This window comes from Paramormyrops kingsleyae, chromosome 5 (assembly GCF_048594095.1).
Source record: "Paramormyrops kingsleyae isolate MSU_618 chromosome 5, PKINGS_0.4, whole genome shotgun sequence".
NCBI lineage: Eukaryota > Metazoa > Chordata > Actinopteri > Osteoglossiformes > Mormyridae > Paramormyrops > Paramormyrops kingsleyae.
The window spans coordinates 21,342,486-21,370,084 of record NC_132801.1 but is presented as its reverse complement, the minus strand read 5'-3'; the positions used below and the strand labels follow the sequence as shown (position 1 = coordinate 21,370,084).

The 27,599-nt window shown below is 46.7% G+C and overlaps 1 protein-coding gene across 1 annotated transcript in view; it reads left to right on the top strand.

The window, feature by feature from the left end:
• The window catches only part of LOC111832889 (SRC kinase signaling inhibitor 1-like), a 121,109-nt gene that overhangs the window by 44,998 nt on the left and 48,512 nt on the right, over window positions 1-27,599 (top strand). Inside the window, exons 2-3 of the mRNA XM_023790640.2 lie at window positions 17,041-17,351; window positions 24,102-24,128. Coding sequence (XP_023646408.1) covers window positions 17,041-17,351; window positions 24,102-24,128 — 338 coding nt within the window. The remainder of the gene's footprint in view (window positions 1-17,040; window positions 17,352-24,101; window positions 24,129-27,599) is intronic.

The following is a 27,599-nucleotide window of genomic DNA, read 5'->3' as shown; positions in this document are numbered from 1 at the left end:
CGTCTGCTGGGGGCGACTATAAAGCACTGGGAGAATGTGAGCAGTCAGAGCATATTTGTGTCCCACTGCTGCTGTCCTCCCCCTCCCCCAAACACACACACACCTGCCTCTGACAGCTTGGCTTGTGGTGATAACCTCTGTGAGCTCTCAGAATGACTTAGCTCTCACATCGTAAGCAGCATCGTACAGGCCCTCGTGGTGACTTTGGGAGCTGTCCAGTGCCCGTTCATGCAGGAACATCGCCTGCATTCATCCATGGTTGGAATCAGTTTGAGCTGACAGTTGAGCTTCAAGGATGCCACTGCAGGAAATGACATGGGCAGTGATTGACACACGGTAGCTTTGCGCTTTGTGGGCTAGGAAAGTGGAGTATTGCCCATTCTTCTGGTATTTACTCATATCACTTAAGTTCTATGGTAACTCACTTATTGATATGGTAACCATTGTCTTCATGATGAAGGACAACAGATAGAAGCATTGCAGGAACTTTTACACAAATCATCATTCTTTCATAAATTAAGGAGGACCTCATTATAAATTTAGCAAAAACATTTTTGGTTTGCAAGACAACACTACAGAGAATGCATTTATGGATATTTCATTAAATTAATTATTTAGTACTTCATTGTAGCAGTTATTTAATAGAACTTATTACTTATTAAATAATTGCCACTAAACATATCAGTGACTGAAGAATTACCTCATTCTCATTAACTCAAGTTAAATTCAGATCTGAGATGACAGTCCATCGCAGGGCACAAGGCTGGGGCACCAGGACGGGGTGACAGTCCATCGCCACTAAACATATCAGTGACTGAAGAATTACCTCATTCTCATTAACTCAAGTTAAATTCAGATCTGAGATGACAGTCCATCGCAGGGCACAAGGCTGGGGCACCAGGACGGGGTGACAGTCCATCGCAGGGCACAAGGCTGGGGCACCAGGACGGGGTGACAGTCCATCGCAGGGCACAAGGCTGGGGCACCAGGACGGGGTGACAGTCCATCGCCACTAAACATATCAGTGACTGAAGAATTACCTCATTCTCATTAACTCAAGTTAAATTCAGATCTGAGATGACAGTCCATCGCAGGGCACAAGGCTGGGGCACCAGGACGGGGTGACAGTCCATCGCCACTAAACATATCAGTGACTGAAGAATTACCTCATTCTCATTAACTCAAGTTAAATTCAGATCTGAGATGACAGTCCATCGCAGGGCACAAGGCTGGGGCACCAGGACGGGGTGACAGTCCATCGCAGGGCACAAGGCTGGGGCACCAGGACGGGGTGACAGTCCATCGCAGGGCACAAGGCTGGGGCACCAGGACGGGGTGACAGTCCATCGCAGGGCACAAGGCTGGGGCACAAGGACGGGGTGACAGTCCATCGCAGGGCACAAGGCTGGGGCACAAGGACGGGGTGACAGTCCATCGCAGGGCACAAGGCTGGGGCACAAGGACGGGGTGACAGTCCATCGCAGGGCACAAGGCTGGGGCACCAGGACGGGGTGACAGTCCATCGCAGGGCACAAGGCTGGGGCACCAGGATGGGGTGACAGTGCATCGCAGGGCACAAGGCTGGGGCACAAGGACGGGGTGACAGTCCATCGCAGGGCACAAGGCTGGGGCACAAGGACGGGGTGACAGTCCATCGCAGGGCACAAGGCTGGGGCACAAGGACGGGGTGACAGTCCATCGCAGGGCACAAGGCTGGGGCACAAGGACGGGGTGACAGTCCATCGCAGGGCACAAGGCTGGGGCACAAGGACGGGGTGACAGTCCATCGCAGGGCACAAGGCTGGGGCACAAGGACGGGGTGACAGTCCATCGCAGGTCACAAGGCTGGGGCACAAGGACAGGGTGACAGTCCATCGCAGGGCACAAGGCTGGGGCACAAGGACAGGGTGACAGTCCATCGCAGGGCACAAGGCTGGGGCACAAGGACGGGGTGACAGTCCATCGCAGGGCACAAGGCTGGGGCACCAGGACAGGGTGTCTATCCATTGCAGGGCACAAGGCTGGGGCACCAGGACGGGATGACAGTCCATCACAGGGCACAAGGCTGGGGCACCAGGACAGGGTGTCTATCCATTGCAGGGCACCGGTTCAGTGTTTCTCCTGGAGGTGCTCCCAGGAAGCACAAGGCATCAGGACGGGGTGACAGGCTGGGGGCTCCGGAATGGGGTAACAGTCCATCGCATGGGACAACAGGAGGGCACCAGGAGAGGGTGACGGTCCATCGCAGGCGACAACAGGGGGGCACTAGGACAGGGTGACAGTCCATCATAGGGCACACACAGATCTATATATTATTAATCACATCAGCCTGTTGCTGATGCAGTTTTTGTGGAACTTAGACTGGGATAAAATGACAGCTAGTGAAGTTACCCTTTTGTATATAAACATTAGTTTGGTCAGTTTCTGGATAATGGGCGATGGATGGATGGATGGATATTTCTTCCTCACTTGTATGTGAGGAAGGTCATCACTGTATGATACTTAATTTCCCCAAATGAAATAATGACTCGTCTCATTTTTGCCATGATGACTGCCTTAAGAACAAAGAAGCAATGGTATTACATTAGCATTCAGTACGATTTTTAAGCAGGATGAAGACCTCAAGCTAAACCAAATGTCACTGTCCTTAAAAGTATGTATTTCCAAAATTTTGATCCTCATCATCATTATCACGACCTAAAAGTACACATCTCTATTTTTGTTTTAGATTGCTTTAATTCAGAAAATAAGAATGAATGTGAAGCAACAAGATGCTGATGAACTGTTTGCAATTTTCTGTACTGCTGCATTATTTAAAACCAAAATTTAGTCTGATATTACTAATTATAATTAATGTAATTTTATTTTACCTGATTAAAGAGCACAGAAATTGAATGCATTGACTGCTTGTGTTGGAAAAAGTATGTAAGTCAACTGGGTAATCAGTTATTTGGCAATGTAGTCTAAGTTTGAGGATCCCTGTTCTAGAAAAAAATTGTGACAGGTTCGTGGAAGAGAGTCATAATTTGATCAAAGGAGATTCCTGAGCTCTCGAAGAAGCAAGTGAGGCTGGAGAAAGTTAGAAAGCCATTTCTGTAGACAATTGCATCCATCAATAGGTAGTGTGTGGATGGAGATGGGTGGAGTCCAACTTAAGGAAATAAATCCCTGACGTGGGAGGATGCCGTGGAGAAAACGGATTCCAATGACATGAAAGTGGAATTTCAAGAACATTTTAGCAAAAATAAAACTACATTCCCTGAAAAGAACCTCTCACTAACCGTGAAACATGCTGGAGCATGAAGGATCATGGTTTCAGGGCTCTTTATAGTCTTGGAGAAAGAGATGGGTTCTGAAATGTACCAGGAAGCTCTGTAGTAGAATGTCACTATGTCCATCCATGAACCGAACCTTTAATGAAATGAGTCATGCAGCAGGACAGTCATCCAATAATTACAAGTATATCTACAACAAAATGGTTGAAGAAAAAGAAATTCGGCATTTTGGAGGATCCACAGTAGAAGTCCTGACCTTAACCCAAGTAACATGCAATGGCATGACCCAAAGTGAGCAGTTCTGGGCTGTAGTATCTCCATGTGCCTGGGTGTGAGAGATCAAGAGGTACAGAGAGCGTACAAGTCATTAAATTGGTCATATACCTTCACTGAATCACCACCTACAGAATACAAGATTTGTCATGTTTTTCTAACAAACTTGCTGAATATTGTTTCAATAAAGACATGAAAAACTACCACTTGGTGTATCCAATTTTTAAAATTAGATTCTATTTATGTGTTACTGGGATGAGATCACATTTTCAGTCAAAATATAAGGGCATAAATTATAGTAAATACTTCACAAACTTTTTCTTGCTGCTGCAGGGGATGATTGACCTGTTTAATCTAGCGGTCCTTTCGGCAGCAAAACAATTCCCAGACAAATAGATAAATATTTACTGTCTGCTGTATGCAGAAATTCATTTCCCGTCACCATTTGCAAAAAATACATTAAATGCAAATATTTACAGATCACAAACCCCAGCTGCAGAGATACAAATGTAGATATTACTCATCATTAGCATCGAACGGCATATATTGAAAAGCGAAAAATATGCAGTGAAACCAACAAAAGTGTATGCATATCATCACAGCTGCGACTGAATCCCTACAGTTGCGTGACCTCTGCATTCCGATATCGGGGGTGATGTGGCAGCCCTAGCATGGACAGGCTGTTGGCTGGTTGGTGATGTTCATGTGTCATAGTCTCCCGTCATTCATATCTGAAGACGTAATGTGTTGTTCATTGTGGTGTCTGGTTAACCCAGTGTGACCCACACATGCAACCTGACTCCTGATTCAGTTTCATTGTTCTTTGATATTACCCACATTGCTTCTTATTAGTTCTCGCAAGTAGTATTGTAGATTGACTCTATGCCCCTTTATACAGTAGTTCCCCAATAAACCCGTCCTCCCATGACCTATCTGAGATTAGATGGTTTTCATTGGCACCCGTACTGAAAACTTTATCAATATATAGATCACCACAGCAGAAAAGTCAGCATAGCAGAAAGAATATTCACATTGCTTTAGAGATCAGAGCATATTATGCAGTACACATGGCCTAAATGCATCAAACATGGCCTGCATTCTCCTGTCCCTGTACCCCTGAACATAAGCTTTTAATTGTAAGTCAGAAATATTTCTATACATTCAGAAGCTACAATGTGTTTTTCAGATAATTTAACAAAAAGATGGATGAAGTATGAAGAAAGTATAAGGTGCACCTTACAAATCGCCTCCCTGACCAGAAAATCCTGCTCTATCTTTATTCTTAGAAGTGATTCCAACAATTTTGTAAATAAACTGGATGGAGGACATTTTGTGCTGGCAGTGACACATGTCGTAGGTTCTAAGCTGTGAGCTTTTTCATCAGCGGGTTCTGCTGTTGCTATGACTCTGTTACTTATGATAATGCTTGTCCAGCACTGAAAACATTTGACTGGGACTAAAACCATTGAATTCTGCAACTGTGTGGAATGAGATATTGGCTCCTAATTCGTTTACTAACACAAGCTATTTAGTTTGAGGCTTAGGGTGAGACTATACATTTTTTCTTTCTCTCTTTCAAAAAATCCATTTCAGTTAGGTCCCATTTTGCATAATTTTCTGAGGTTGTGATTTCTGTAATTTTCTCAATGGTGAGAGTAGTGGATAGATGACATAGAAAAGGCACAGATGTACTGTAGACTCTCACGTTTCCTGTGTTTGGCACATTACTACTAGTGCGGAGAGGAAGAATTGAGCAGCAGCAGGTCATTTTTCTTGGTAGGAAGGCCACATTTTCACAATTTCAATATACAGTTACTGTACATTATATCATGCTGTTGGCAGATGTCTCAAAACCTCGAGCTCCCCCCCCCCCAAAAAACCTCTCCCCCAGCATGACCATATGAACTATCATGCTAATTGCAGCCCAATTTGTAATCTCCCCAACCTTTCACACCACCCGCTATGAACATCTCGTGCTCGTTAATATGCAGAGAGATGGAGGGCCTTTTAAATACTCCGCTTGTGGGTTCATTTTTTTTAATGCCGGCTGCTGAATTTTTTATATAAACTCATATAAACGTTGTCAGAGCCCCTGCTAGCATTCCTTTCAACCTAGACTGTATCAGAAAGATGATTAGGTGATGAGCAGATAAAATATAATTCTCCTTATGCTGCATGGTGTTTATGATGTGACACATAACTAAATAATCAGTAATCCACCCCGTTCCCATGAACACAGGGAAAGCATAACTCATACTCTTCCTTCATATTTAATATTTGTTCTTGTTCTTGTCTAATACATGTAGAAAGGAGGCTGCATTGTTAGGCTGCTCGCCTATCATTGTTTCTGTCTCAGCCAGACCCGATTTGTGTGTGTCTGTATGCTCTACAAGAATCCACCCCCACCCACCAAAAGCCTTCATCTTATTAAACTTGCCCACATTGCCTGCCACAAAACCAACAGCTGGGTGCTGTTATTCACTTCTTCATAAATGCAATTATCAACTCCTACTGAAGGCATCCCATTTTTTGCCTGTCCAAAAGTAATTCATATTTAACCCTATAAAACTTTGCTTTGGTTTGGGTTTGTTTTTTATTTGGAATTTAAATGCCATGTGACGACCCCTGCCCCTGATTTATCAATCAGGGAATTGCAGTTTTGTCACATCTGTCCTCGGTTTACCAATCAGGGAATTGCACCTTTGTCACATCTGTCCCTGGTTTACCAATCAGGAAATTGCGCCTGATATGGGTTGGGTTCAATTAGAACCCAACCTTCTCACTGCTTGATCATCATTATTGCTCTTTGATCATAGGGTTCAGTTGCTTCTTTGTTAGAGGTTTAGTTTAAGGAACTTGGTGGTGTTCTGTCTTCTGGATTTTCTACATGTGTAGTCCTGTTTCCTCTCTGACTGTCAGCCCCATATGCTGGGAGACCAGGGTGTGATATACTAGCCATTATGACCCATTTTCTGGGACTGAGACCTCTTTAGTATGCAAAACATGCATGGTTGTCCATTTGTACTCTGCTTCTTTCTCTGTTGCCAGCTATGGATGATACAACTATAAACTGAGGCTTAAATTCCTTTGCTGTAAGCATCCCTAGGAATGCTAGTTAATGTCAGACAGAATAAAAGATTATGTTAGAGAATGCATGTAAACCAAGCAAAAGGTACAGGCAAAGGCAGTCCATTATTTTTTTATTTATTTCTGGAATAATGCCTGAAAGCCCTTAATCACAGAATATAGACATTTTGTATGGTTTTTGGAATCACATACCCAATTTTTCAGTCATTTGACAGTCTCTTTCTGAACCATTTATTTTTTTTACACCTCATGAAGGAAAAGCAACAACATGTGTATACACCTTTGGTTGACTTGCTTTCTTTATTTCCAAAATGCAGGTACAATCAGGCGGTCAGCTGTAACCATTGAGTAGATCACAAAGCAAAATACTTTCCACTTAGGATTAAATGGTACTGACTTTGATTTGATAAGCAAGAATGCTTTGGCCACATGGTTAGATGGTATGTCCTGGGAAAGTCCAACACATTTTGCAACCCAAATAACACCACCAGCAAAGTAAAAGTTGCTAGTGGCAGCCTTCAGCTGTGGTGCAGTTTCTCTTCAGCAGGAACTGTGGCACTTGTAAGGATAGAGAGGATGGGTGCTGCAAGATATCATCTGTTTCTTGACGGAACCCTGATGACCACAGGGATCCTATACAGGGTGTGGCCCATACCCATATGCCCCTTATACAGAGGTTTGAAGAAGGATTGATGGACTAGTTATATATTTATAATTTCAAGGCATTGGAACTGACATTCCATGAAGTCAGGTCTGCAGAGAGAATTTAGTATGTATGACCATAAACATCCTGTGAAAATCAGTGTAAAAGTCAGCTTATTGGTGGCGATGCTGGGCTTTGGGCAACTTCAAGTTAGCGCAGGTCCACGTGAGAGATTCACTTCAGTTCAATATAACAGGTTGCGGCAAAGTTCTAATTAACGGGCAGCACTGAAGAGACGGGGGCAGCTCCAGTCTGGTTGAATTTTATGCCGGCTTTTATTTCGAGGATCAAGAACGACTTTGAAGTCCCTGTTTGGAATGTGGCACTCATACGCGTGTCTTTTCTGAAAGTATCTTGGAGCATCAAGAAGGCAGCACCCCTGAGCTGATATTGTTTGCCTCAGCTAAAACAAGGGCTGACAGATGTGGTGGAAGCTGAGCATCTTCATGGCTGTTATTTATGCGGCCTGGGGAAAGATATCAGTAAAAATGAGTGATAGGAAGCAGGAGGGGCATTGCCCCTGTGTCAGGTGGAGAGGTGAGAGAGCTCCGGTCTTTCACAGTTGGCTGTATGGCCCCCAGGAGAGTCACCGGTGACTAAGAAAAATAGACAGTTAAGGGTAGAAATACCAAAGAGACTCATATTCTAGCCCCTGCTCTTGTAGCTGCCAGCTTGGTCCACTACAAAGAAATAATTCATGCCTTCCTTGTGTTCATCTTCTTACAAAAGCTTTTGAAGACCTTTAGTCTGGATCCAACCCTGTTTTTTGTCCCCTGCTAATGGGTTATGTCTGTCCAAATCCCAGGGCAATGCAAACAAAATCCTCATTCCTTCCTTTGAAGGTCCGTATGTTGCAGTTGCTGGTGGTGGTGGGTTGAATTGATGCTCATTTGGCCCCATGTTGTTATTGGTGACTCTGGGGTTAAATTAGTGCAGCAATGTAGTCCTATAATCAAGAAGCCATAACTATAAGACCGCAGGGCAAGGAAGGAACCATTCAGGAGACCGATGGGGGGAGCCTGGAACGATCCATGTCACGTACATCCATCTGTGGTAAATGGAAGCAAAATTCAGCATTCATCACTGCTAGGAATTTCAACACAACGGTTGCCATAGGTAACACAAACTGGCGTGTGTTGTTTACCAAAGCACTGCAAAGCGTAAGCAATCCCCAGGGAGAAATGTAGAACAGGTGCATCGGGATTTGTCAGACATCTTGTGATGGAGTCGGGGTGTCAGAATTTCTGACATGCTTCTGGTCAGTTTATTAGCATTGACCAGATGGCACACTTTGGAGCACCATTGAGAAAGAATGGGAAAATTGCAATGATTTAATATAAAACCCTTAAAAGGGTATTAATTGAAGCCAGAATTATATCCATCCATTTTCTCTCCACTTGTCCTGTTCAGGATCACAGGGGGAGCTTATCTTGGAAGCTATAGGCACAATGCAGGATGGGGTGCCAACCCATAATAGGGCACATGCACACCTACAGGCAATCTGCTAACTCCATTTCACCTTAGAATGTTTTTGGACCGTAGGGGGGGGATCAGAGTACTCAGAGGGATCCCCGCAATGACACAGAGAGAACATGCAGACTCCACACACATGGAGCCACGGCAAAGACTCAAACCCTGGTCCCAAAGGTGTGAGACAACAGTCTTAACCACTCCATGTTACTTAAAACTGAAGGTTATATCTGTATTTCTCAAATACAAATAGACAGGTGGACATGGCGTTATATATTCCGTGGCCCACTATGCTGTTTTTGCTATGCTAATTTAAAATCATCTGGAACGTACAGTTCCAGTGTACATGACTAGATGTCCTTTATGCATTTCTGCATCGGGAGTGATGTTCTGCTCATTCACTGCACTTAAAACTCTACGAGCAGATTCCTTTGTTGTTTTACCTTTACTATCAAAACTTCAGTGGCCCCTTAACTATGCCCTGACTGGGAAAAAGTCCCCCTGACTTTCTGCTGCCCCTAAAACAAACACAAGTTAGTCCATGCCGCAGTACACAAGTCAGTCCATACCGCAGTACACAAGTCAGTCCATACTGCAGTACTTGCCCCACACCACTTCCTGGTCGGGTCAGGAAATAGCTTGTGACTGGTTGGTGTTAATAACCCAGAACACTGCTCCAGGAGGGGGGGGGGGGGGTCTCTAGTTGTTCCTCCCACACAGTGTTTCAGAATATTTACTGCTCCGTCCTTTGAGGATGCATGTGTCTGTCTGTGATAATTCAACCACCACAACTTACTCTCTGGTTCCCCCCAATGAAAAACACATATAACACTGCAGTGCAGCCCAGTGAAATATTGGCCTTTATTTATTTCTCAGTCAGATCTAACTGCTGCTGTTGTTTAATATATCATTTTTATATTTCAGATGATTTAGGATTTTATTATTTTTGATATACTTTTCAAACGTGTATGATGTTTTTCTTTGTTGCCTTTCACAGCTTGCCTCTTCCCTTCCCTCTTCTTACAATACCCTGCACATACTGTATCAGAATCAGAATCCTTGTAATTGCCAAGAACGAAATGTCCAATGAATCTGTTTTGGTGGCATGAGATGTACAATTAAACATACAATCAAGATAATTACAAACAAAAAATAGAATGAAAAATACAAAGAAGCAGAAACAGGGATGTTCAAATAAACAGAAAATGTGCAACGATTGGATGTAGGGTACAGGCAGGTTTGGGGTATGTACAGATTTCTTATAAAGTCAATAAGAGTATAAAATTCTTACAGTGGGGTATTAAATATGAAACAATCTGCCAGCATGCTCCTTATTTAGGAGGGCAGTAACCTGCGGAAAGATGCCGTTCATGTGGTGATTAGTCCTTGGACTACAGAGATGCTGGGGAAGAAGGCAGTGACTGGAGTACAAGGGGTCATACATTATTTCCTTAACCCCATTCCTCATCTTTGATGAGATATCTCATCAATACGCACTCTAACACGGTGCATGGATGTCCAGTGACACAGGCTCTATGTGCCTCTTCCTCAAAGGTGAAAACAGAGCTACCCAAACAGGACAGCAGGATGACAGTAAATGGCTGGGGATGCAGTTCAGGGGAGGGACCCTCAAGCAGCTGTGTCTGCTGTTGGTCGGCATATGAAACTCCCAGAATGTGGTTATTCTCGCTGGTGGGAGTTTTACTTACAGAAAAATGTTCTGAGGGCAGAAGGAAAAATGGTTTAGAGAGATAACCAATCAAATTGTAGAGGAGGTGGGTCCAAGCAACTAGAGGAAATGGGACCAAAACATCTCATTGGTTGGTCACACCTCTTATAGTTGCTTGGACCCACCTCCTCTAAAGTTTGATTGGTTATCTCTCAAAACCAGTAATTTTTCCTTCTTCTCTCAGAACAGTTTTGTGTAAGTAAAACTCCCAGGAGCGTTATTCTCCTGATATTGAGGAACCTCAGGTTTACAGTGCCTCTGGGGCAGTTCTGAGATGGGGGGGGGGCAGGTTTTTTGTTTTCAAAATTGTCTTTTGCTTTTTAATTCTGGCAATGTAGTGTAAATAATATTTGGAGAACGCTTAGTTCAGATGCATCTGGACCCCCTAACAGAATAACTGGCACCAGTCTGGTCCCATTGCGGTGCCTCTCTGACCCTAACCCTAACCCTATCCATAAACCCAACCTGCATGCGGCTTAACGGAACAACAGAGAGATCTGACACCCCACAGGTCTCCATGTTCCTCCAACATCTCACTTATCCACCACCATCTGCAATCTGCTGATTTCACATTCGAGATCCTTCAGCTGTAAGCACAAAAATTTCTCTCCTTGAAGAATGCCCCCCCCATACCAGTAGACTGGCAGTGGAGGGTCGGAGTCTTACATATGTGCTTAAAATATGGTGATGACAAGCTGTTCGGAAACGCAGAGGCGCTGATCACTGTTAATCGTTAAGAAATCCCAACGACCTAGTGTATAATTCTGTCCCTTGCTGTTCCCGCTTTACCAGATGCTGGTACCATAACACTGTGAGCGTCTGCGGGTACAGCAAGACGGCAGGAGACCAGCCCACTGGCATGTTTAACTGAAAACCAGTTAGAGCAAACGATGGACCCAAACAAACAAGCCACTGAGGGCTTGAACCTTAATAGTGCTGGTGGGAGTTAACGAGCCTGCACTCTCCATTTTTATGGGGTGAGGCACTAATTACAGGCTGCCGTGATTCTAATTTGGGTCCTCTCTTCAAATCCCTAGGCTGGGATGGAGCTGAATGTAACCAAGGCAGATGATTCTGTGGGTTAGATGGTGATAGGTTGTGTGTGTGGGGGGGTGAGTTTAATTAAAAAAGGAAGCCAATCTTATTAGTTTGTGTCTTCATATAAATTTGCAAGAAGCCATCAAGGTGGGATGTGTTGATTTATTTACTTTCCGAGTTGTTTTCATTCAGCATTGACAAAGACGTCAGTGAGATGACACAGGTGTCATTTCTGTTTGATTGATTTATTGCACTGACTTTTTTTCCCCGGATTTCCTCATGCTGAACTGCAATTAACTGACTAGAATTTCTTCACTTGGTCGATTGATAACCCCCCCCCCCCCACCCCGCCACCCCGCCACCCCACTAGGTGCTAGCAGTTAATGTGTGCGGAGCAGGGAGTAGAGGCTGCTGACCTGTGTGGGTTTGAACTGAACTGTAGTGCAGATACAGTATATGTTGGTTCTGCTTGTCTGTAAGGTGATCAATAAGCATTTTGTGTAATTTCTGTCACTTGCTCCCCTAAATTCCTGCCATTTGGACAATTTTCTGTGACAAGACCATATTTTTTAAGAAGCTGTCATGGATGAAAGATTTACATACTTATTTGTTGTTACTGATCCCTAACTGTACAGTCGACCTTCCTGCATTGTAACTTTCCCCGTCACGGTTTTTGATATATCGCAGAGTCAGCATAAGATATTAGATGGGAATTTTTTTGTGAGTTTTGTGAAAGTTACAGACAATGCACAAAAAGTTTAGTAAGTCATAAATGTGTACAGTGCTGGTTTGGAGGATACCAAGTGTGTTTATGGCAGCCTCTCACGTGATGTCACACAGTGATTTCACAGTGATCCTTGTATCTTTTCACTTCGTATTAGTCGCCAAGGGGACCACAAAATCTTATGTGGTTTTGGCAGATCACGGGGGGCCTGCGCCTCTAACCCCTGCGATGTGGGAGGGTCGACTATAAATAGTCCTACAGGGGCTTCGCTGTAGAAGACTTGTGCCCTTACTTTGTATTTGAGAACTTCCCTGGTAGTTAAACACCTTTGAAAGTGACTCTATACTGTACTGTCTGATTCTAAATAACAAGCAGAATCTTGTCCATCATCACAAAGCTAATGATGTGGCTTTCACCTCATTTTATGTTCTCAGAAAAGTCTATTCTAATATAACTGCTTAGAAAAATGACCATCAAGTAGTTTTCATTTTATTTAAAATCAATTAAATGTTACTGCCAGAAAGATAAAGTGTGATAACAGTAACAGAATAGTAACAGAAAGTGATGAGAACATTAATTTATGACAGGAGAAACAGGCCTGTCTTTTATCTTAATGTAACATTTGTACCCTAGACCTACATTATCATTTCAATACTCTGAAAATGCAGACAGTAATAGTAATTGCTCTTGAGCTGTGAGCAGTGTTCTCCTTAAATATTATTTTCCTTTTCAGATGATGTGAGATGTTTCTTCAGTAAGGCATAGTGACATTTTTTTCCCCCCCGCATTTGACGTTATCAACTCGCATGTCACATAGAGCTACATCTGTACCATCTGTGCATATCGGTGGCATCTTCTGGAACGTGGTGGATGGGCTTCCAGTCAGCCATGAGACCCATGCTCCGCATGGTGTGCAATTTGGAGACTTCAAGTCAGCTAACTGCCTAGTTTTTCAGGAAACAAGATGACCTAGAGGAGAAACACACAAACACATATAAGATTTGTTTATTGTGACTGAATAGCAGTTATATAGTTCTATCCAGGACCAGGATTGGAAACACGTAAATAAAAAACATGATGCTAAGATATGCTAAGCATTTCTCTTCGCTTGTGAATGGCAATAGAACACAGGAACGGGTTTTTAAACGGATCTGATTACCAGCTGTGGGAGGCTCTGTGCTGAGAATTCCTGCTATGTAAGACTTAGCAGAGATTAGCATGCACCCAAGGGACCCGCCCTCCGGTCTGTTACAGTGCTTCCTCATTGGCCGCTTGCAGTGTCCATCACCACATTGCCTTTCGTAGATCGTCTCCTGCCTGCTTGCTGGATCATCATCAAAAGCCTCCCCATAGAGAGTCCAGTGACCCACAGCCCCCCTGATGTGGCATGTGACCAGAGTACGGGTCTAATATGTTGATTGAGTCTTCTGGCATCCTGGGAATAACATTTCTTGCACACATATTCTCAAAGTTCAGGTGCAATTTACTCATAGGATGAAATAAACTGTTTGTAGTAAATTCTACAACACTGTACCATACCATAGGATGACATCATAATCTTTTAGAAATTAAGAAATTTATACCTGCTGCAAAAATTCCAGCACAAGGTCACTATCCCAGGCACAGGTTCATTCTGAACAGAATACCAGGGATCATGATTATTCAAATGTAGGTTATAACCCACCAGACAGAACTCCTGTATTTGTGAGAAAAGGAGGATTCATTTTCTCTGAACAATTTACCCGTGATTTCTGGCAGAGCATGGTTCTGCTGTCTTCGCATTTTCAGCTATGCTATTTGTATGCCTGCCTGTCATGGACGTGTTTATTAAAATGTCAGAGGCCTGTTCGATGTGGTTCCCAGCAGCTTGACTTTTTTTTTGCCTCTGGGCCTGTCGCTGGTGGCTGTTTTCTGTCCCCACTGACATTCCCCTAGCCCCCAGCTGGGTGGATATGGCGTGAGCTTGTGCACAGTGCATCACGTGAGGTCCTCCCCCTCGCATGGGCAGCCCGGCAGTCCCTTAAGTCACCAGACCTGCATGCTGGATGTCGCCAGCTGCCAGCAGTTGGGTTTCTCCATCCCGCCTGTGGCTATAGCTCTACGGTGTATGTGTTCCCTTTCGCCCAAACGCTGTACCTCGCTCCCCCTAATGCCGCTCCGTGTTATAGCAGCATGAAGCGTGACATCAGTGTGGATTGCCACATCTCCAGCAGGAGACCACAGCTCTGCGTTTAATGGACTTAACTCAAGGCACAGTCGCAGAACGCATCATAAGTCGGAAAATCAGAAAAGTGAGCTCAAGGCTGGAGTTGCTGGAAAGCCCTTCACATAAAGGCCCTTCAGATTTTTCCATACTTATTGCTAATTTCATAATTACACCTGAAGGAATACCTGGTTTAAGCATTATGATGATATAAATTGTTATAAAAGAATGGATTCACCCCCCTATGGGACACAGTGGGATCTTTTGGGATCAGTGGCTGGAAGGTGAATGGATGGTCTTGAGAATATATTGATACTCATTTTTCTTATAGTTAGTAAGCATATTAAAACAGGGGATGTCGTCACTGAAATATCAGCCAATGACAGGGGAACAGTGTTTTGATTGGTCTATTTTGCAACATTCTAGTGCTCCCAGTGTGACATGTTCACCAATCGGCAGCCAGACATTGCAGTGGTAAAGCAGAGCAGACCGGCTCCATGCGACAGATGATGCCACCTGCTGGTGTCTCCAGGTTCTCCACAGGCGAAAGACTCCCATGGCGGTGGCGTGAGGCAGATGGTCACCCAGCGGGGCGGGGGGAGGGGGCCAACAGACCCACGCGGGGGCAGGTGGCTGGCCGGGGGCTGGGGTCTGCCCGTTCCGATCTGCAGTGCCCACTCTGATGCAAGGCGAGCTGTCCCATCCTGCCCAGCAGACCTCACAGCTCCTGTGCCGACATGGAGAGCGTGCGGAGACCGGGGGGGTGGCACACCTGCTGTGAGAACCTTGTTAAGTTAATGAATCCTCCAGGACCACAGGAGTCGTGTGGACCCGCTCTGCTCACACCTTCTGAGGCCGAGTGTGGCCAGTTTGGCGCTGGCACCCTTATGAAGTGATGAACCTTCTCAGGCACCACAGGCTCTTGGCTCCCCAGTTCAGCTCAGAAACCTCAGACAGCCTCCCTGACTCCTCTGCAGTCATGCATTAGGGGACACTACCCAGGACAAACTCTTATGCTTTTCCATCCATCTTCCATAACTGCTTATCCAGTAACAAGGTCATCGTGAGCCTGGAGCCTATCACAGGAAACTCAGGACGAGGCAGGGGACACTATGCATGGGATTCCAGTCCGTTGCAGTGTGTTCACTCAATGTGGGCAATTTTCAGAAATTCATTTTGCCTGGGCGCATGTTTGAGTACCCAGAGGGATCCTGGGTATCTTATTGCTGTCTGCATTAAGCACAGTGACTGTGGCTCTGGGACCAGAACATGTTGCCTGCCTGATTTTCTATGTGTGCCCATCTCCCTGCATCAGGCTGGCTCACTTCTCCAGTAATGTTGCAGAGTCGCAGTTCACCTCCATGTTTCGAGTGATATTTGCTATGGTACTCTTAGGTCAGGGATGACCACTGCCGCGTACGGCTGTAGATCCCCTTGTGGTCCTAAATTCGATTCCATACTTTCTCCTAATGGATCCAGAAGTTCACCTGAAATAGACATACAGGCAAATTAGCCAAAAAAAAAACATACGGTATTTGTCAGTTGGGCATCGGTAAAAGCTGACTGGGACTTATGTGTCCCAGTTTCAAACAGCTCCTGTGAAGTTTTTCTTTTTCTGCAAACAGCTCCGGGACAGAATTATTTCCACATTCTGCCCTTCCTTGGAAGCCAGTGGAGAGAAAAAAAATAGCATTTTCAATCCTCCGATGCGGGTAAATCTCTCCACTTAGCGCACTTTACTGGCAGAGCAAAGTAACATTTTCTCAATCCCAAGAATTTGGAATTTGTACTTGAAGAAAAGATGAACGGTGGTGTGCATGTAGGGTTCATGCCAGCTATGTCCTCCGTTAATCCGCTTCACGTTCCCCAGTCTTCACAGCCGCCTGCTCATAAGATCAAGGGGGTGTTTTTGCTCCTGGTGGAATCTGAGGTCTGTTTTTCAAAGCTGAATAACCGCAAACTACAAGCTGGATTTCGTGCTGGTGTTCAAAAGGCTGTTAATGCCCGCCTTTGGTATTGAACCTATTCCTTTTGTTTTCCTTCTCTGGCGAGTGCAGTTGTTTTGAGTCCATCCATTGGCTAGAACATTTTGGGCCACTTTAAGTCTGCCGTGATTGGTTTAGAAGCGTCGACAAATAAATTCGAAAATCTGGAGTGAGTGTTTTTTTTTGCCCTACTCTAATTGTCGCATGGGCCTTGGTCCCTTGGCGTAATGACTTCTTTTTGAAAGCCTTTTTGTTTCAGGAAGCAGCAAAGGCAACTGAAATTACAAACAATTACAAAAAGTGGGAGATGTGTATATTAAATGAATGTTTTCTGATGTATCGTGGCAGCGTGGTTAGCACTTGGATTCTTGATTGTTCTCTTCCTTAAACTGGGAATCAGTGTAATGGCAACCGTTGCACCTTTTCTGCCGTTCAGGATTGCTTTGCTCTGGGGGGCGTGTGTCTGACTGTTTGGGTGGGGGGTGTTCGTCCTCCTTACTGTCACCCCACAACCCATGCTGACCTGACCCCTCCCTCTCCTCCGCCTCCGCAGGCTCCGAGAGCGGCGGAGGTCACATGATCTCGACGGACGACGCCGAGTACCCGCGGGAATACCGCACCCTGGGCGCCGGTGGCTCGCGCCGCTTCTCCAACGTGGGCCTGGTGCACACGTCCGAACGGCGCCACACGGTTGTCGCCACTGTCGCCGGCGGTGGGCAGAGTGTGGAGCCCAAGGTGGACGCCGAGCGGAAGAGGGACGCTGTCATGGAGCACCTGAAGAACAAGTACCCTGGGCAGCAGGGGGGCACACACACCCCCTCCTACGGCAGCCTGCGGGTGCCCATGGAGCGGCCCCGGGAACAGGTACCTGAGCCCCCCCCCCAGCCACCTACACACCTCATTTTACCTGTCATCTAATTATAAAGCTCTTGACCACTCTGCGGGTGGACTGGCTAATGGTGGGGGAGCAGGGGGGGTTGGCTTAAAAGCACCGATGGAAACAAGCGAAGCTCCAGAGAATGACCAGGACGAGCTGCTCTTCAGGCTAAGTCTGCGGAGAGGCTGTCCCTGCTCACTCCTCTGCCCTTCACTCTCCTGCTCTCATCCCTCGCTCTTTATCATTCCTCGCTCTATATCTGTGCCTCGGTAGATGGTGCAGCTCCCTGAACTGCAGTCCTGTAAAAGTGGCATTCCACCGCAATCCGCAGAACTGAGGAGAGGCACTCAGAACTGCTTCCTCTCTCTCTCTCTCTCTCTCTCTCTCTCTCTAAACTCGCTCTCTCTCCATTACCTTTTCCTGAATTCCACATTTCTACCTTCTCGCCGTGTTGTTACCCCACACCATTTCCTTCTGTTCTCTTTTTCTCTTGCTTTCTTCGTCTCTCTCCTTCCCTCTGTCTCTCTCTTTAGAGTCAAATCCACCATCTTTACAGAAAACCGAGAGATATGGAAGGAGAGACTGAGAGACAGTGACAAAGAGAGAGAGAGAGAGAGAGAGAGAGAGAGAGCGAGAGAGAGGGAGAGAGAGTGAGAGACAGGTGGAGTCCGCGGTTGCTTAGCAACCTGTCCCTTATAAGGAAATCAATGATATCACATAGTAGAGGCTGCTCTGGAAAGAAGGAGGGACAGAGTGCGGCGCGGAGGGAAAAAGGAGGCAGACAGAGAGGAGAGCCGGACTCGCCGTGCTGAGGGGAGAGCCTCAGCCACGGGCATCTCTGCGCCACCTCGGCGTGGGAGAGTTAGCGAACGAGGGGGAGGGGTGCCAGGGGGCGGGGCGGACAGAGGGCTAAGCGTTATGCGGATTAATTAGCAGCAGAACGAGCTGTTCGTTAATCAATGAGGGCGGCGAGGAAGCGTCATGTTAATGGAGTGTGTAAACATTTACGGGGACGCGCTGGCGGCGGAGCCAGCAGGGCGGCGGGTCGGGCCGCAGGGCGGAGCTTGACGAGCAGCCGCACCTGAGCGACGTGTCTTGAGCTGAGCACCTGGCGGAGGGGAGCTGCACGCAGGTGCCAAGCAGGTGAGGAGACGCCCTGGTGGGGGGGTGGGTGGTGGGGGGGCACCTGCTTGAGATGCGGGTCACACAGCTTTCCCAGAACTCCTGCTCCCGGTTGAATGCCTAGTCCTCACCCCAGCTGTGTGTCTCACATCACACCTGCAGCGGCGAGACGCTGAGCTCTCTGAGGGGGCTGAGACGATTAAGGGGGCTGCTGTTGTACCCTTGAGCCACGTATTGTAATCGAGATCCCCGGTTAATGGTGGTGACGCTTGCTGAAGGTCAGGGTGCTTAGGGCGAGTGTGGCACTTTTGTATTTTGTAATTTAGGTTTGTGTACTGTATGTAAAAATCAAGGAGAGGGACTTGGGTGACCCTGGAATTGGCCTGCTCTGGGACATCATACACAGCAGCAGGCTGCACATGTAAACAAGCTGGATGCCGACTCTTGGTGCTTTTTGTGCTCCAGATATCAGGTTGTCAGGTTGCCTGTGAGACAACCATTCCATTTTCTGTTTTGCTTCAGCTTAAGTAATAACAAATCTAAATAATATATAAACAGTGTATATTTACCTACATGATTAACAATTCAGTTACCCACAGCATGGTTACAATCATATATATGTAATTGTTATGATATGTGTGGCCCATGATGGTGTGGTCGTGGTTTCTCCTGACTTCCTAGAAGAGGCTGCATGACCTTGTATTGGGGAAGCAGTTAAAAGATGGGCGGAGTGCTGGTTGTTGATGGGTGGATGGTTATATATGATACATTTGTAAGTAACAAGCTCCTTTCCTTGGTGTCCTTTACCACAATGCAGGTAGCATTCAGAATGTCTAATTTTATACCACCATCATCATTAGTGTATACTGTAAATGCCTGGGGGCGAATGTTTGCTGTGACCGTCTGGGCAGCCTAGCGGTGGTGTCCAGCGGAGAGACGCAGTTTGGGGGAGGTAGTTTGGGCCTGATACCCGATCAGGTAGGCCGTCACTCAAGCAGGCCTCCGGGAAACACGAAGAGCCTGTACTGTATGTGGGTCAGGCTGCTGTCTGATCCCTGTGTCTCAGGTTTTCCACAGGCTATTGTCAGCATCCTTGCCAGACCGAGCCGTTCCCACCGGGGTGCCTGTTAGAGCCCGTCAGGGGGTGCAGGCCTGCTGCTTTAGGGAAAAAGAACGTAAGCGTGACACGTGTCATGGGATTCAACGGGAAGGTCAAGGATGCAGCACCTCCCTTTCAGACTGGGACACAACCGGAGATCCCAGGTCCCTGGAATTGGTGCCGGCCATGATAAATGGAGGCTCACTCACCTTGTGCCCGCCACACTCTTCTCCGTCTGCCTCTGCTGCCCCCTCGCTTGGTATCAGTATTTGCCTTCCATATGTCGTCCTCCTGTCGAGTATAGAAAACAGGCCTCCCACCAATCTGGTCGCTAAGGAGAAAACAAATGTTGCCGGCCTGATTGTGTTGCCACGCTGGAGGATGGAGATTCCGTGCTGTATTTCCATAGGCTAACAGTGTCGCCGTGTCACTTTTAATGGGCTTATCTCTTACCTTGGCCTCTCCGTGCCACAAATATGCAGATTGTTTTGTAAATTTGCATAACAGATGTTTATGTGGTGGAGTATACAGCCCACCTTAGGTTAATTGCTTGCATCAGTGGGTGTTCCCCTATTGGGATCTGAACCTATAACCTTTTGATCATGAGCCTCCTTTGAGAATTTAGCAGGTGCTGTCGTATTTGTGGCCTCATTCTATGCGTGATTTAAAATGTGCCGATGCTGATGATTGTAATCAAGATCTAAGATGAGAGCTTTCAAACTCAGATGCCACCCTGAATATGTTCTCTCCAGTTATATTTAACATCCATAAACACTTATCCAGTACAGTGTCCAGGGGATCCAGCCATCCTTCTGTCCAACCAAGCAGCACAGGGCACCAGGATGGGTGACACACAGGAGGCAGTGCCAGTCCACTGTAGGTGCAATGCACACGTACACAATCATACAATACAGGCTGTTTTGTAAAAATTCCCTTTAACTTAATTGCATGTTTTTGAACTGTGGGAGGAAACCAGGTGACACCCAAAACTTGTACTCAGGACTGAGGGGGGATTTGAACCCCCAGTTTAGGAGGTGTGCAGTAATAGTGTTGCCCACTGGGCCCACCTTTGGAGGCTGGCACTTTTCCTAGGAAATACAAGGATGAGGCATGAATCGACAGTGACACAAGAATTCATACCTTATGGGGAAACTGGAGGTGCTAATTTGCCTGAAACACACATTTTTAGACTGTGAGTGTAAACCCATGCAAGTGTACACCGAGAGCCAGGGCTGGGAATCAAACCCACAACCCTGGCAGTGCAAGATCATAGTGCTACCCACTGCATCCCACTATTCACATTTAAATCCTGACCGCTGATTAGGGCCTGTGCCTGTACCTTTTACTGCATGCATTTTTATTGCAGGAATGATAGAGTAACTTTTTTTTCACTTTCAGTGGTTGGCAGTTTCAGTGTACTCAGGGGAGGAAGATGAAATGTCACGTCAGCTTTATGAATTGGGAAGGGAACAAAAAAAAGTTTGTGAGGGGAGAGGCATGCCCTGGACAGGTACCCAGCTGCGGACAGGTACCCGGCTGCGGACAGGTACCCGGTTGTGGGCAGGTACCCAGCTGCGGACAGGTACCCGGTTGTGGGCAGGTACCCAGCTGTGGACAGGTACCCGGTTGTGGGCAGGTACCCAGCTGCGGACAGGTACCCGGTTGTAGGCAGATACCCGGTTGTGGGCAGATACCCGGTTGTGGGCTGGAGGTCCTGCTTCGCTTCCCTCCAGGTCATCATTAAATCCAGACTGACTGGTTAAATATTCAGTCGGCTTCTCCGATTGATGTGGGGCCTGTGATGATCGCTCCTGTGTGCACACCACTGCTCCTGTTGGTTTCTTTATTACTGCACCAATGCTGATCCTGAGGGTTATGGGAGGAGAGGAATGCCATGCAGAGAGCTCGGAACACGCCTCGCTGCGTCAGTTGGGGGGTCTGGACTCGCCCTGCCTTTTTTCCCCACACTATGCGCGCCCGCAGTAGATAAGATGACAGGATGCTGCCTAAGAGTCTAGATGCATTTTGTTCAGCATGTTCAGGATGCTCCATATCCATCCAGCTGCCTTTTTGAGGTGGGTTCATGACGGATACGTCCGGCTGCAGGGTTGACCTGAGGCCGAGGTCTGTCTGTGCAAAGTCTGTTTATCTGCACCTTCTCTGAGTCCCCTCTGGAGAAAAGCTGTCCAGGGTAACTAGTGATTTCCATTAGTCTGCATGCACTTAACGATCGAGGGGGAGTCACACCCTGCCTCACCCCAGGCTCCCGTCGAGGGGGAATGTCACCCTGCGTCCTGCCCCACCCCAGGCTCCCGTCGAGGGGGAATGTCACCCTGCGTCCTGCCCCACCCCAGGCTCCCGTCGAGGGGGAATGTCACCCTGCGTCCTGCCCCACCCCAGACTCCCGTCGAGGGAAAATGTCACCCTGCGTCCTGCCCCAGCCCAGGCTCCCGTCGAGGGGGAATGTCACCCTGCGTCCTGCCCCAGCCCAGGCTCCCGTCGAGGGGGAATGTCACCCTGCGTCCTGCCCCAGCCCAGGCTCCCGTCGAGGGGGAATGTCACCCTGCGTCCTGCCCCAGCCCAGGCTCCCGTCGAGGGGGAATGTCACCCTGCGTCCTGCCCCAGCCCAGGCTCCCGTCGAGGGGGAATGTCACCCTGCGTCCTGCCCCAGCCCAGGCTCCCGTCGAGGGGGAATGTCACCCTGCGTCCTGCCCCACCCCAGGCTCCCGTCGAGGGGGAATGTCACCCTGCGTCCTGTCCCACCCCAGGCTCCCGTCGAGGGGGAATGTCACCTTGCGTCCTGTCCCACCCCAGGCTCCCGTCGAGGGGGAATGTCACCCTGCGTCCTGCCCCAGCCCAGGCTCCCGTCGAGGGGGAATGTCACCCTGCGTCCTGCCCCAGCCCAGGCTCCCGTCGAGGGGGAATGTCACCCTGCGTCCTGCCCCACCCCAGGCTCCCGTCGAGGGGGAATGTCACCCTGCGTCCTGTCCCACCCCAGGCTCCCGTCGAGGGGGAATGTCACCTTGCGTCCTGTCCCACCCCAGGCTCCCGTCGAGGGGGAATGTCACCCTGCGTCCTGCCCCACCCCAGGCTCCCGTCGAGGGGGAATGTCACCCTGTGTCCTGCCCCAGCCCAGGCTCCCGTCGAGGGGGAATGTCACCCTGTGTCCTGCCCCAGCCCAGGCTCCCGTCGAGGGGGAATGTCACCCTGTGTCCTGCCCCAGCCCAGGCTCCCGTCGAGGGGGAATGTCACCCTGTGTCCTGCCCCAGCCCAGGCTCCCGTCGAGGGGGAATGTCACCCTGTGTCCTGCCCCACCCCAGGCTCCCGTCGAGGGGGAATGTCACCCTGCGTCCTGCCCCACCCCAGGCTCCCGTCGAGGGGGAATGTCACCCTGCGTCCTGCCCCAGCCCAGGCTCCCGTCGAGGGGGAATGTCACCCTGTGTCCTGCCCCAGCCCAGGCTCTGGGAGGCCCCAGTCCCAAATGAACAAGCAGTTCCATCTGGTGAACTGATGGATGCTTTTTGCATATGCTGAAGAATGTCATCCCACTGACTTTGAATTAGAAGGAGATGGGCTTGGGACTATCCCATTGACCCTGTGACCCTGACCACAACAAAGCGGTTGAAAGATGGGTGGATGAATGGATGGATGGATTATCGCTTTAGTCTGTCTGTCATGAAAGCGTGTATGATGCCTTCAGACCTTCAATAGAGGCAAATAACTTCAGCAGTGCCAGCAGCTCTGTGTATTAAGAGGTTTCAGAGGAAACAGTCCAAAAGCAGCTCCATCTTCACACTCAGCTCTCACAGGTGTCTGAGGGATCACACATTATGCATTTCTTTCAGTGCCAAAAGATTTTTCATCCAAGATGAACAAACAGCACGTATTTCAGTTTTTTTTCTTTTCCTTTGGTTTCTCTGTGTGTCTCTGTTGCGCCAAATTGACCTTTAATTGTCTGCTGCAGAATGTCCTTAGAGGAAGTGGTGAAAGATCTTTGTGAGGTACAAGTCTGGGAGCACCGCCAGAGTTTTTAAAGAGAGCAGGCTTTTAAGCTCATTTTCCATCGTTTCATTGAGTGCTGTCATGAACCTAAGGCAACTGAATGTGTTGGGAATAAGGATCGGATGTGATATTATGTATCGGGTTTGAGGGTAACTCCCTTTGCGGAAATAAATTATATCAGCAAACAAATGTCATTTGAATCGCTACCCTGAAAAACAATCGCAGTTGTAATTAGCTCTTAATGTTTCTGAAGTTTTTTTTTGGTAAAGGATGAGTTTAATCGGGTCTCTCTGTGTTAGCTATGTCTGTAATAGGCAGGCCCTTCTGAAATGAGAATGACAATATAGTCATCATCTGTCATACTGTGCCCCCCCCACCCCACCTTCACTGCCTGCTCCTCCATCTTCCCCATCGCCCTCTCATTCTTAATCAAGGAAGCCAATACCCGTGTATGACATACATGCGATTCTAATTCCCTCTCCTCCCCCCCCCTCTCTGTTTCCTCTCTCTGCAGCAACAGCCAAACTACTGGAGCTTTAAGGTCAGTGCCGTTTGCTGTGGGTCTTGCTGCGTCTGCCTTCTCTGTATGCTGGCCTTGCTTGTGTGTGCGACGGCAGCTACACAAACCCAAGCACTGCACGCCTGTGTTAGCGGGGTTACTGCTAGCTGGTTATCCTCGCTGCGGTCTGGCGAACATGAACATTAGCTGTCGGAGCATGTTTGCCAAAAGCTATGTCTGCTATAGATGTTTATTTTTACATGTTTGTATGTCCATGTTTGTGGCGTTGTCCAGATATTTTTGCAGAGGTTGTGACAGGCTGATGCTGTGGCTGGGAGTAATAGAGAGTAATACAGGCCCAGATCCACAATGTCTGCTAAGCCTCACGTTGTGGTGGACAAACCATACGGCCCATTGACCAGTGATACCTTCTATATAGAGCTGGAAAATTCAGGTCCAGAAAGTACAAATGCAGACCAAGGTTTTGTTTCACCCAACCAGTACTCTGTGACTATGACTCTCTACACTCAACTGGTTGGTTGAAACAAAATTTTGGTCTGGATTTGTACTTTCTGGACCACCTTAGCTTCTGTGGCGTACAAGCGTCCTGAGCCCATGTATTACGTGGTTTTCTCTCTGTGGAATGTATTCAGATGGCTGCAGTGCTGTGTTAGAAACAGAATTGGGGATTTCAGTCCAAAAAAATACTTTGTATATGCAGAATTTGGTTCCAGATGAGGAGACCAGGGATTTCGCCATTAAAAAACAATAATTAATGAATGAATTTGTGAATTAATACATTAATTCATTCACTCAGTGAATGAATTCATTTATGAATGAATTCATGGTTTATATTAAGTTGAATAATTAAGTTAAAATCAATTCAGAATTCTTTTTGGATCATGATAATTGAATCATAATAAGAATTAAACTTATTTGTACTATTATTCGGGGGTGTAAATGAATAATATTAGCATAAGAGGACTGTTTTATTGCTTATCCACAAATGTCCTTTTGTGTTTATAGTAATGTACAAGGTGTAGGTTATTTAAGAAGTTATTACTAGATGTGATATCAGGATTGTTGTAGCACTGTCGAGTTTGGCTGGGAAATTTGCCACCATAATCTCCCTCAGGACTGAAACAGGCAACACACTTACAGTAGCTGGGCTACAGACATTCACATCAAAGGTCCTCTGATCGTACTCAACATCGACTGGCGATTAACTCAACGTGATATTGATCTCACAGCCTGCATCTGGACTGGATTCCTGGAACGACTGATCATGTTTGTTCTGTGTTTGTGGGCATCTACTTTAAAGACTTACAATCCTCCATATCAATCCTCCATGAGATCATCAGCAAAATCAGATACAACCCTAAATATAGTATACATCAAACGCTAACTATTTCAATATATAGAGGGAATAGAGGAAAATTTTATGGAATGTGTACCCAGATAGATGATGAGTTCACATATTATTGTACAGCTGAAAATAGAGTAGAAATTATAATGGTCCTGCACATGCAGTATTGTTTATTATAAATTTTCTTACTCTGCCCTTGAAATGACAAACTATTCTGTAATTAGTTATTTGTATTAATGCTAAACATATATTAAAGGTAGGATTATTTTTACCGTGGGACTGTATTTTATCTAATTTTTCACATTTTTAGCTCTAACCATATCAACATATACATGTTTTTTTTACAATAGTGCCTCACAATGTTAATATTTTTGGCACCTTATTTAAAGGTTTACTTGGCAGAAGCGTAGTCAGTTTGATGCTCCCGTAAAGTTTTGCAGATATTGGAAGGCCTCCTAATTTCCAGCAGTGCACAGCTGCCACACTGCGCAAGGTCGATTCTGTTCGATTGTGTGCATGACCTGTTCCAAAGCATTGTGGGTAGGTGGTCTGTGTGGGTAAATCTCAGCTCCTGATTAAAAGCTAGTCCAGTTTGAATTTCTGCTGATCTCATCTTATCCTCCCAGTCTTGCATTTCCTTCCTTTCCCACTGGCTGAAAGATTCATTCCAGATGATTGACTCCTTCTCACCTGACCTCTTAGACTTGGATGAACTGAGCAATACATAGAACATACAGATGCTGCTAACAGGATATGGAGAAACGTGTGTCTGTGGCGTTTAGCACACCAGGATCAAATTCAAAAAAGCTAATACATTTAGGCCCCAACTTAACCTAAGATTCGGTGTGTTCTCTGATTGATCTTGGACTATTTAACATTGCGGTCCTCAGTGGCTGGCAGTGGAGGATGTGGTGGAGCTGAAATTTTTTGGGCACCAGCTGGTACGCATGTATGCACACACTTAGGACACCGTGGATGAGTTGGAACAGTATGTTACGCAGCAGGAAGTGTGCCATCACTGACGATTTTAATTAAGTCAAACACACCAGCTAGAACAGGCCAAGAATTCAGAAAAAAAAGCCAGATATGATGAGGAAGAGGGTTCTACATGTAATCCACCCCAATGGGTCCAACACCAATTTCAGGTGACCATCTAAGATAAAAAGAGCAGTAAAAAAGTGTGTAGAGTCACAAGCACACTTGTAAAGCATCATCCTCACACAGAGAATAAAGACAATAGGCTAACAATGAGCAGAACTGTGTATTTGCATAAGCTCATAAGAGATAAAAGTTATAATCTATTCAGTCGGGCACCTTGGGGACACAACTGAATGATAAGTTGTGGCATGTGTAAATGGTGCTTAGTGCAGTGGCCTTTGGGGAAGGCAGATGCACTGGTGAAGAGCTGCACCTATGGAAAGATTAGCATTTCTTATTGGCAGACAAAGGACAGCACACTGTCATGTTGGTGAGATCTCTGCTGAGCCCCTGAGCTGTTAGCGAATCACCAGCAGATTAATGAGAAAGTAAGATAACACAACTGAGGAAGGAGCAAAGGGGAGGATTAATCGGTGCTGTCCCCCCCACAAGGGCGGGGGGGAGTGGGGTCTAACCTTTTCTCCTTCATGTCAGTTTGCACAGTTTGCAATTGACGGGTTTGTCATAACCTGCTGGTGACACCAGGCTATGGCTGTCTTCCACATAGCACGCCAGTTTATTTACATTTATATTTTTATCAGGCACTTTTGCCCTGAGTGAAATACAAGTGAGACAAATAGCACATTCATGCTAACAAGGGGTCAACTAGGCATAAGTGCAGCAAGGCTGAGCTTCCAGTGAATGCCCAGGTACAAGTGCAGCAAGGCTGAGCTTCCAGTGAATACCCAGGTACAAGTGCAGCAAGGCTGAGCTTCCAGTGAATGCCCAGGTACAAGTGCAGCTAGACTGAGCTTCCAGTGAATGCCCAGGTACAAGTGCAGCTAGACTGAGCTTCCAGTGAATGCCCAGGTACAAGTGTACGCAGTTTTGGAGCAGAAGCCACAGAACAGCTATACAACTACACAAATAACTATTAACAAAGTAAGAACCTCATTCAAGGGCCAGTGAGTGTAACATAAGAGCATTCAAAGAACAATCAATATTCCATG